This window comes from Oncorhynchus mykiss, chromosome 13, assembly GCF_057628025.1.
Source record: "Oncorhynchus mykiss isolate SJ-2025 chromosome 13, ASM5762802v1, whole genome shotgun sequence".
Taxonomy (NCBI): domain Eukaryota; kingdom Metazoa; phylum Chordata; class Actinopteri; order Salmoniformes; family Salmonidae; genus Oncorhynchus; species Oncorhynchus mykiss.
Genome location: NC_143034.1, coordinates 27,729,527 through 27,741,530, shown reverse-complemented (window position 1 = coordinate 27,741,530; position 12,004 = coordinate 27,729,527). Strand labels below are relative to the sequence as shown.

At 42.1% G+C, this 12,004-nt stretch overlaps 1 protein-coding gene across 6 annotated transcripts in view; it reads left to right on the top strand.

Annotated features, from left to right (window-relative positions):
• Window positions 1–5,660, top strand: part of LOC110485824 (rhomboid-related protein 3) — a 56,957-nt gene extending 51,297 nt beyond the window's left edge. For all 6 annotated transcript variants that reach the window (XM_021557014.3, XM_021557015.3, XM_036940500.2 and 3 more), the window contains 3 exons: window positions 2,052–2,152; window positions 3,347–3,407; window positions 3,938–5,660. In XM_021557014.3, coding sequence (XP_021412689.1) covers window positions 2,052–2,152; window positions 3,347–3,407; window positions 3,938–4,209 — 434 coding nt within the window. In that variant the 3' untranslated portion in view covers window positions 4,210–5,660. The remainder of the gene's footprint in view (window positions 1–2,051; window positions 2,153–3,346; window positions 3,408–3,937) is intronic.
• The last annotated feature ends 6,344 nt before the right edge of the window (window positions 5,661–12,004 follow it).

Below are 12,004 nucleotides of genomic sequence, written 5' to 3'. Positions count from 1 at the left end.
TCACTGTGTGTGTGTGGCTCAGGAAACATGTAATCATCTGCTTAGATCTCCATTCAGTGATTGATGCTTAAATACATTTGAATTACACACACACCTCCTCTGCTTTGATCTAAATGACACCTGGTAACAGCCTACTTCAGGAAGAGCACTAACTACTACAGCTAGTTCAGGTATTTCAGATAATACAGTACATTCATACTTTTCTAGTTAATTGATGATGTGATGTACTGTTAAACTTCTAAGTGATGATGTAGTGGCTGCTTGGTTTCAGTGTGTGTGTGTGTGTCTTCAGTGTCTCTTTGTCTTCAGTGTCTCTCTTTTTAGTCTGACATACAGTACTTCCTCACTGTCCTCCTTAAAGGAATATTGATGTTACACTGAAAAAGGTAGATCCGACTTGTCCTCCATCTCCCTCAAATCAAAGGGAATGGAGCGCGAGCGCGCGTGTGTGTGTTATGTACATGCATGTGTAATTTGCATGACCTCACATATGCAGTGGTGTACTTTACTATTTATATTTTTTACAACTTTTACTTTTACTTCACTGCATTCCTAAAGAAAATAATGTACTTTTTACTACATACATTTCCCTGACACCCAAAAGTACTTGTTACGTTTTTGAAAGCTTATCAGGACAGTTCACACACTTATCAAGAGAACAACCCTGGTCATCCCTACTGCCTCTGATCTGGCAGACTCACTAAACACAAACGCTTCATTTGTAAATGATGGCCAGAGTGTTGGAGTGTTCCTGGCTGTCTGTAAAATACAAAACCAAAAAAATGGTGTTGTCTAGTTTGCTTAGTATAAGGAATGTGAAATGATTTATACTTTTACTTTTGATACTTCAGTATATTTGAGCAATTACATTTGATACTTAAGTATATTTAAAACAATCATTTTAAACTTTTATTCATGTAATATTTTACTTGGTGACTTTACTTGGTGATATTTTACTTGGTGACTTACTTTTACTCAAGTATGACAATGTGGTATTTTCTACCTGTGTGTGGGTGTGTGTGTGGGTGGCTGGGTGTGGCTGGGCTCACCCCTGGCTGTTTTCCTTCCAGTAATAGCAGCCTGATTGTGATGACTTATTATCGTATGGGGATTTAACCTTTTAACAAAGGGTTTCTTGGTAGTCTTCAACAAATCTACTTTGGAACAAAAGTATACACCCCACACAAATGGTTATGGGTTTACATTTTGAGTTTGCATCCCAGTATTACACTTTGTATACATCCCAGAAGACTGAAATATAACAAAACCGTTTTGAGATAGAAACACCGGATTTTCTACGGGATTTTTGAAATAATGTTGATTAATTATGAAATTATGAAAAATATGAAAAACATTCCACCTATGAGGCTGCAGGTAATTTGACTGCAGGAAAGGGGTCTACTATAATGAAGCTCCCACAGAGCAGACTCTTCATGACAGCAGCCATACCTACACACGCGCACACACACAGTGGAGATCACAAGCAGTTCTCTATTGCTCTGGGTGTGTCTGTTGCTCTGGGTGTGTCTGTTGCTCTGGGCGTGTCTGTTGCTCTGGGTGTGTCTGTTGCTCTGGTTGTATTACACCAATTTTCACTGGGTATTCAATCTTTCACTTGCCCCATATTCACTCCTATCAATGCCTGGTTGACTCTCCTGTGAATGTGGGTGAATAGGTGCCACCATGGTACCAGTGGTAAGCTCCATTCAGTGTAACACCAAGAATCTCCTAACAGACTGTGTTGATACGTATTATTCTTAAAATGGTCAATGGGGACTCATTGACCAATGTAGGCCTCTGTTTGTGCTTCAATACAACGACAAAAAACATCAGGAGTGTTCGTGTACAGTATCTACTGTTTCTACCTGGGAATGCTATTTATTTGAAGCTGCTCATTGAATCAATTATCATTATTCGAAGCTGCTCTGAGATACATTATAGCGATGGATATGAATTGACATATTCAATATGAATTTGCTCTATTGATCCAGTGAATATGAAGTTGAGTGATTATTTGATTGATTCTAACCTCTGACCTCTGACCCTGGCAGGCTCCCTGGCCGTGTCTGTCACTGATATGACTGCTCCGGTGGTGGGGTCGTCTGGAGGAGTCTACGCCCTGGTCTCAGCACACCTGGCCAACGTCGTCATGGTGTGTGTGTGTGTGTGTCAGAGCAGGAGCAGCCCTCTTGTCATGAGATGACTATCATGCTCAGATATACATCATGTGGCATCAAAGCAGGGCATTCTGGGGCACAGCAGGTGCTCTGTCAGTCTATGGATTCCATACATTCCTGCCTTTCATCTTTCCCATTTACAAAGAGTGGAAGGGTGTGTCGACTATCTAGTGTTGAAAGTGTGGAATGTGTGTGTGTGTGTGTGTGTGCGTGTGTATGTTGCACGTGAGTGTGTGTGCACTGTGTAGTGTTAAAGAGTGTAATTAGATAATTGTCATATAACTTGATTTTCTCCCATTCTGAGGCTGCATGTAAATTCACCTTTGACCTTAGCTGTGCTCTGATTGATTCCCATTCTAGGGAGTTTTTCCTAGCCACTGTGCTTCTACACCTGCATTGCTTGCTGTTTGGGGTTTTAGGCTGGGTTTCTGTACAGCACTTTGAGATATCAGCTGATGTACGAAGGGCTATATAAAAAAAAATGATTTGATTTTGATTTGATTCGATCCATGCATACTACCCTACAAAGTCATAACCTTAGAAGTAGGGGCCGATAAGGCCATACTGCTGTCTATATGATTGGATGGTCCCTGTCATCAAATATTTACACCGGTGGGCACTTTTTCAAATCAAATTTGATTTACTACAACAGCAAGAAAGGGGAGAAGATCAAGGGTCATCACATGATATCTTTGTTGACTCTGAAAGCTATCATGGAAGGGGAAAGATATGTTATTGTTGTAATCTATGTGTCACTCTGAATGTTGACAGTTCTGTAAGTCGCTTTGGATATAGGTGTCTTTGGATATAGGTGTCTTTGGATATAGGTGTCTTTGGATATAGGTGTCTTTGGATATAGGTGTCTTTGGATATAGGTGTCTTTGGATATAGGTGTCTTTGGATATACGTGTCTGTTACATTACTATCTTATGAAGGTAATTTGATTTGATTTGATTTATGAAGGTAATGAAAGAGGCTTAGTGTCGTGGATCATTATTAATAGGGCCAGGAGTTTTTCCTGGTCAGGTTACATGGTCAGGGACAAACCCAGGTCCATCTAACATGGGAAAACTCCTGGCCTGAATCATAAACCTTTTATCTTGCTCTCTCTCTCTCTCTCTCTCTCTTACTCCTTTTCTCATCAACTCACTCTGCTCCTCTCTCCCCAGAACTGGTCGGGTATGAAATGTCAGTTTAAGCTGTTCCGGATGGCCATGGCTCTGGTCTGCAGTAAGTCTGTCTAAACTCTGAAGTTTCTCTATATTCAAATCCTATCTGATATACACCAGTCAGTCCCTACACCACTGTGTGACTAGCCACAGCCTGCAGGTAACCAAAACCAGCACACGGTTTATTTTGATCATTAAAAAACAAAGTCGCTAGAGGGACCTCCGGTCTTGCGTACTGTTACAATAACCTTGCTCTTGACCTAGTTAATACCGTGGTGGATGTAGGTTTGGAGACAGGAAGGGCCCTGTGGCTAGCAATAGACGCTTAGAAAGAACATTCCCACTCATGTAAGATTAATGTGAGCGATGAGGACGGGTTTGTTGTGGTCTCAACCTTTATAGTACTTATCCAACTTCTTATTTTTCACTTTAGTATAAGCATACGCTTACAATTTGGCAAGTTACCGTGATTTGTAAGAGATAAACACAGCAGTATTTACAATAAACTAAAAATGACAATATCACTTGTTCACTATGGAAACAGGACTATTAAGAGCATTATGGTAACGCTTCTCTTTCCCCCCTCGTCAGTGAGTGTGGAGTTCGGCCGTGCCGTGTGGCTGAGGTTCTACCCGCCGGCCTTTCCGCCCTGCCCCAACCCAAGCTTTGTGGCCCACCTGGGGGGTGTGATGGTGGGGCTCACCCTGGGGGTTGTAGTCCTCCAGAACTACGAGCAGCGTCTCCAAGAGCAGTCTCTATTCTGGATCTTCTTCTCAGTCTACTTCCTCTTTGTCCTCTGTGCTGTCTTCTGGAACGTCTTCGCCTACAGCCTGCTGGACGTCCGGCTCCCCCCCACGCCGTGACCTCCCCCAGCCTGTGAGGGCAAACTGAGAGGGCCAACTACGTACCTCAGATCCAATGGAACATAACTATCTAGGTCCAAGACTTCAGAATTTGTATCTTCATTTTAGAGTACCGTATGGAACAGACTATGGCAGCATCTCTTCTTAAACCCAATGGTGCCTATAGCTGTAAGAAAGAGGTTAATATGACAGCTAGCTTCAATGAAGGACAATTTCATAGGGTTGGAGATTGTTATGATACACATGTCTTCGATCTGTCATACTATAGTACTGTTATCTGTAAGTCTGGACTGAAGCTATGAAATGTTCCACTGTTGACATGTTACACTGTACTGAGTACATCTGACGTGATATGGTTTTGTTCCAACTTCCTGATCTTTCTTTGGTTACCTGACTGTTTATACATTCAGCGATGCTACATCGTTGCCTTTCACCATATGTCTGGCAAGACAAATGGCTAAAGCAGGAAGAGATCGGTACTCAAGCTAGATATTTGCAGGGAGAATTGGCTTACGTTTTCGTTGTTGCCTTTGGTGTGTGTGCCGTTTGCAGGAGTGGACAGTATTGGAGGAGTGCACAGTATCATCCGGGTTACACTGACTTACATTATTTTGTCATGTGCAAATGGAAGTTGAAACAAAGATATATGTGATGTTCAAGCCCTCTGTGTTCCTGACTGTTGCCAAAACCGTCCCTTAACCAATAGCATACAAACGACAGTGCACTACAGAGAACATGTACTGTTTTATTAATAGGGGAATATGTTGCCTTCTGCCATGAGTACTGGTTGAGTTGAACATCAGCATTCTCCCTCTAGCACAGACTTATTGATAGGTATTCAATATTTAACTCCGTTACAGACTGTGGAAATGGTGCTACATGTGAATAGGTCCCTCCCTCCAGAGTTAGCCTTCAGTTAGTACTGTACTGTCAATGCCCTTATTAAGGAGAAAGCGAAGTCATGTTGTATTGGATGCTGTGTTTGCTTCATCAGGAGAACACGTCGCATCTCAACCAGCCAAGGCTCAAATTAGAATTGGTCCCAGATCTGTTTGTGCTCTTACCAACTCCATTGCTGTCATTGTCAAGCCACAGATGTTTGGCTTGACAATGAGTGACATGGAGTTGACATGGTACCAGGAACAGACTGGTACCAAGGCTAGCTCAAGCGTGTACTTTAAATTAACCTCACGTTATTCTGCTTCACACAAAATAAATAATAAGATTAATTATTAACAAATTAATATTTTAACATACAATAGCCGGTTGTTGATTCTTGAATTGGTCTACAATGTGATGTGTAAATTATCCTGTGTATTTGTTGATTGTATATTATAAGGTCTGATACGGAACATAGTGGTAACTGACAATATTTTAACAAGTGCATATTTTGTAGATTTTATATGTAAATACTGAATACTGGAATAAAATCAACTGTTTTTATAATGAAACGTATTCTGACCTCTTGGTGTTATTTATGATTCAACCTGCACATGTGTTTTGAAAGACCATTATCATTCAATGCCTTTTGTTTAACTGCCCCCCCCCCCCCCCCCCCCCCCTTGAGATGACTGTTCAGCAAACTGATTGTCTAGAGTAGACTAAGGCCTCTTTCAGATGGACAAACCATGGAGACAACAAGGGACCAATAGAGAAAAGGCCTCAGCGTTGTGAAGATATCTCAACAAACCCAATTGTGTTTTGCCTCGCTCCAAACATCATAGTATCCAGACACACACACACACCAGTCTTTCTCTGTGGTCAGGGCTGTTGTGCGAAAATACCTCCTTGGACCAAAGCTGGTTCAGTCACAAAACCAGATTAACTTTCCAAATAGTGTCTGGTGAGTGCTCTACCCTGAGTGGCCGAAGTGGCCTTGAGGAAAACAAAGTAATCAATGAAATATGTGAGGACATCAATAATGGCTGTCTGTGGAAAAGGCTTTCAACCGACCGTCTTAAGTGGTGTTTTCTATTCAAAACTTTGTAAACATTCAACTTTCCAACTGAAATAATATGTTTCATAAAAATATAAATACCCTTAAAGCAAGAATATACACAAATAATACATTATCTGAAGAAATTGCTTTAGAAAGGGTCACAAGACAGGGATGTCCTCTCTCCCCCTTCCTGTTTGCACTGGCAAATGATCTGCTTGCAGAAATAATTGGACAATAATAATCTCCCCATGAATCTTAAAGGTAGAATAAACCTCTAGAATGGCAAGGCTATCGAACTTTTTGTATTTGTTTTCGGTAACACTAATTACCCCACAGGAGACATTCTTAGTATACTTGGCCATAACAGACTTTATATGGGCAAATAAAACTCAGAGAATAAGTAGGAAAGGTTTATATTTCCCTAAGTCTAAGGGTGGTTAGAGACAAAGTAGAGTAGCAATTCAACAGCTGAGACGTATGTGAGACGTATGTGGCAGGGTCTACTGTCTACTGTCAATCACGGATTACAAAAAGAAAACCAGCCCCATCGCGGACATCAACGTCCTGCTTCCAGACAAATTAAACAACTTCTTTGCTCGCTTTGAGGACAATACAGTGCCACTGATACGGCCCGCTACCAAAGCCTGTGAGCTCTCCTTCACCATGGCCAACATGAGTAAAACATTTAAACGTGTAAACCCTCGCAAGGCTGCCGGCCAGACGGCATCCCATGCTGCGCCCTCAGGGCATGCGCAGACCAGCTGGCTGGTGTGTTTACGGACATATTCAATCAATCCATATCCGAGTCTGCTGTGCCCACATGCTTCAAGATGGCCACCATTGTTCCTGTTCCCAAAAAATCTAAGGTAACTGAACTAAATGACTATCGCCCCATAGCACTCACTTATGTCATCATGAAGTGCTTTGAGAGACTAGTCAAGGATCATATCACCTCCACCCTACCTGATCAATCAATCAATCAAATGTATTTTATATAGCCCTTCGTACATCAGCTGATATCTCAAAGTGCTGTACAGAAACCCAGCCTAAAACCCCAAACAGCAAGCAATGCAGGTGAAGAAGCACCTGATCCCCTAGACCCACTCCAATTTGCTTACTGCCCCAATAGGTCCACAGACAACGTAATCGCCACCACACTGCACACTGCCCTATTCCATCTGGACAAGAGGAATACCTATGTAAGAATGCTGTTCATCGACTACAGCTCAGCATTTAACACCACAGTACCCTCCAAACTCGACTGCGCCCTGTGCAATTGGGTCCTGGACTTTCTGACGTGCCGCCCCCCAGGTGGTGAAGATAGGAAACAACATCTCCACCCACTGATCCTCAACACTGGGTCCCCACAAGGGTGCATTCTCAGCCCTCTCCAGGGAGGAGGTGAGGGCCCTCGGAGTGTGGTGTCAGGAGAATAACCTCTCACTAAACGTCATTGACGGGTCAGTAGTGGAGAAGGTGGAAAGTTTTAAGTTCCTCGGCGTACACATCACGGACAAACTGAAATGGTCCACCCACACAGACAGCGTGGTGAAGAAGGCGCAACAGCGCCTTTCCAACCTCAGAAGGCTTAAGAAATTTGGCTTGTCACCTAAAACACTCACAAACTTTTACAGATGCACAATCGAGAGCATCCTCTTGGGCTGTATCACCACCTGGTAGGCAACTGCTCCCACCACAACCGCAAGGCTCTCCAGAGGATAGTGCGGTCTGCACAACACATCACCGGGGGCAAACTTCCTGCCCTCCAGGACACCTACACCACAGGAATGCCAAAACGATCATCAAGGACAACAACCAACTGAGCCTCTGCCTGTTCACCCCGCCATCATCCAGAAGGCGAGGTCAGTACAGGTGCATTAAAGCTGGGATCGAGAGACTGAAAAACAGCTCCTATCTCAAGGCCAGCCGCCTGTTAAACAGCCAATACTAACATAGAGTGGCTGCTGCCAAAATACAGACTCAAATCTCTGGCCACTTTAAGAAATGTAATAAATGGATATAATAAAGGTATCACTAGTTACTGTAAATAACGGCACTTTATATAATGTTTACATATCCTACATTACTCATCTCTTATGTATATACTGTATTCTATACCATGCACTGACTCTTGCCTATGCCGCACAGCCATCGCTCATCCATATAATTATATGTACATATTCTTATTCATCCCTTTACATGTATGTGTATAAGGTAGTCGTTGTAATTTTGTTACATTACTTGTTAGATATTACTGTCGGAACTAGAAGCACAAGCATTTCGCTGCACTCGCATTAACATCTGCTAACCATGTGTATGTGACCAGTAACATTTGATTTGATTTGAACTTCCAGATTTGGAATTGTATCAACTCAACCACCCGAGGCTTTTACCTGCGACATATTGTTAAATGCACTAAACGTTTTTCCCCAGAATCTTTTCACTTGTCTGTTTTCAAAGGATGACGCTAAGAACATGAACAACTTCACAGTTAAGAACACTATAACAACATGGAAGAAAATGAAACGCATTCTACAAGAACCACTACCACTTCCTGAAAACACACCCTTATGGAACAATCCGTGGACAGCTTTTCAGAATTGACCGATAAATTGGCTCACGTGGAAAACTGAAGACATAGAAATCTTAAATGACATGCTAATAGAAAATGCAACTTTTTCATGGCAGAATTAGAAAGTCCTTTTGGACAGAACAATGTAGACATTTTCAAATATATGCAACAAAATGTTGACCATAAGAGCTTTTGGACATCAGAGCAACGTTGAGGGAATTCTACTTGAGTCAGAAACAGATACTCATATGATAGATAGGTCCAGTAGCAATTTTAGAATGTCAATCTTGGTGGGGCAAAAAAAATAATTAGGTGGGTGGGTGGGGGGGGGGGGGGATGCATGCCAGCAAAGCCTCTACACAACACAACCCTAACCAATACATTAATTGCACTATAAAGGTGACAAATGGTGCCCACAAACTGTTAGAGCCTACATACAGTACATTCGGGAAGTATTCAAACTGCTTGACTTTTTCCACATTTTGTTATGTTACAGCCTTATTCTAAAACGAATTAAATCGTTTTTTCACGTTGCCAATATACACACAATACCCCGTAATGACAAAGCAAAAACAGGTTTTTAGACATTTTTACAAATGTAGTAAAAAACTGAAAATCACATTTACATAAGTATTCAGACCCTTTACTCAGTACTTTGTTGAAGCACTTTTGGCAGCGATTACAGCCTTGAGTCTTCTTGAGTTTGAAGCTACAAGCTTGGCGCACCTGTATTTGGGGAGTTTCTCCTATTCTTCTCTGCAGATCCTCTCAAGCTCTGTCAAGTTGGATGGGGAGCATCACTGCACAGCTATTTTCAGGTCTCTCCAGAGATGTTCGATCGAGTTCAAGTCCGTTCTCTGGCTAGGGCACTCAAGGACATTCAGAGACTTGTCCCAAAGCCACTCCTGCGTTGTCTTGGCTGGTTGCTTAGGGTCATTGTCCTGTTGGAAGGTGAACCTGACTAGTCTCCCAGACCCTGCCACTGAAAAACATCCCCACAGCATGATGCTGCCACCACCATGCTTCACCCTATGGATGGTGCCAGGTTTCTTCCAGACGTCACGCTTGGTATTCAGGCCAAAGAGTTCAATCTTGGTTTCATCACACCAGAGAATCTTGTTTCTCATGGTCTGAGAGTCTTTAGGTGCCTTTTTGCAAACTCCAAGCGGGCTGTCATGTGTCATTTACTGAGGAGTGGCTTCTGTCTGTCCACTCTACCATAAAGGCCTGATTGGTTGAGTGCTGCAGAGATGGTTGTCCTTCTGGAAGATTCTCCCATCTCTACAGAGGAACTCTGGAGCTCTGTCAGAGCGACCATTGGGTTCTTTATCACCTTCCTGACCAACGTCCTTCTCCCCCGATTGCTAAGCTTGGCCAGGTGGCCAGCTCTAGGAAGAGTCTTGGTGGTTCCAAACTTCTTCCATTTAAGAATGGTGGAGGCCACTGTGTTCTTGGGGACATCCAATTCTGCAGAATTGTTTTGGTACCCTTCCCCAGATCTGTGCCTCGACACAATCCTGTCTCAGAGCTCTGTGGACAATTCCTTCGACCTCATGGCTTGGCTTTTGCTCTGACATGCACTGTCAACTGTGGGACCTTAGACAGGTTTGTGCTTCTCCAAATCATGTCCAATCAATTGAATTTACCACAGGTGGACTCCAATCAAGTTATAGAAACATCTCAAGGATGATCAATGGAAACATGATTGACCTAAGCTCAATTTTGAGTCTCATAGCAAAGAGTCTGAATACTTATGTAAATAAGGAATTTCAGTTTATATTTTTTAATACATTTGCAATAATTTATAAAAAACGTTTTTCACTTTGTCGTTATGGGGAATTGTGTGTAGATTGATGAGGGAAAAAAATTATTGTATTCATTTTAGAGTAAGGCTGTAACGTAACAAAATGTGGAAAAAGTCAAAGGGTCTGAATACTTTCCGAATGCACTGTAAAACTGTCCCAAAAGCAAAGTCCCAACAGCAGTCCCAACACTTTACCACTGCTACACCTGGCTATCAGCGGAGCCTTGTCTGGCATCCAAACCGTTAATTCAGCCTCATTTACTGTCTTTTTAAAAAACATAGCGGATAGGGCTGACTTGCTTAAACAAATGTGGTTTCTACTGACAATTGAGATGTAGAAACTATGGCATAAGGGGACGACAAGCGGATAAGAGGCGATCCGTAATGTCGATTAAGACATTAATGAGCGAGCTAGGACGGACGTAGTCAATATAACTATTTGTTCAGCACTTTTGAAATATGCAGCGACAGAATTCAGAACATGGGCCGTTCTTACAATGTTCTCCCTGTACACCAAGTCAAAACAGTAACGTTAGGTGAAATTAATTGAGGGAAAAATAGACCAAATTATTAGGGTGCGGCACATGGGCTACTAACAGCTTATTACACAACATACACTTAGTATTACTTTCTTAGCTACAGTATACATATCTCCCTGGAATATTACATAATTTATGCAGCAGCATACAAGACATTTTTTGGACCTTGTTGTGCTGTGCTCACTTGAACAGGAAGGTGGGGCGGCGGTCCTTTGTGGGCAGATTTTGTCATCAAAGTTAGTCATCAAAGTCTGGCATTCTCTGGATTTATGGTGCTTTCAATACAACTGGGAACTCTGAAAAAAACAAGGTTGAATGATGATGACGTCAGTGATCTTCAGGTCGTTGCTCTAGAAAAAGGCCAGAGTTCCCGACTTACAATTCCGAGTTGGATGACCGTTCAAAAAGTATATTCCCAGTCGGAGCTCGTTTTTTCCTGTTTTCCCAGTTGACTTGAACTCACTGGTGAGATTTCCCAATTACGAGTTAACAGTTGTTTTGAGCGCGTCAGAAATTATGATGGATTGACAGCATGGCCAATGTTGAATGTTTATAATTTTCATTGTAAAAAAGATCCTTAAACCCAGACTTGGGACAACACAGCCACCACTGAATAGCAGGCTAGTGATAGCTTTGCAATGCTTGCAGTTAGCCACTGATTCCTTCCAAACCACTCATTGCTGAATTTGCGATTTCCAATTTGTTGTGTAATGTTTAGGTCCAATGGCCGATGTGCACCGATACGTTTTATCTATAATTTATCTTCATTATTTATCTTCATATGACAAGGATTAAAAAGGATTTACCAGTAGATTGTCATCTTGATTCATGTTGATGACTGCTAGCTAAGATTAGGAAAGTATGATGTTGACATGATCAGTCCAATCAAAGCTACTGTAGATATAACGGGATTTGAGGTCATTTTATCTGTGGCCAAAGAC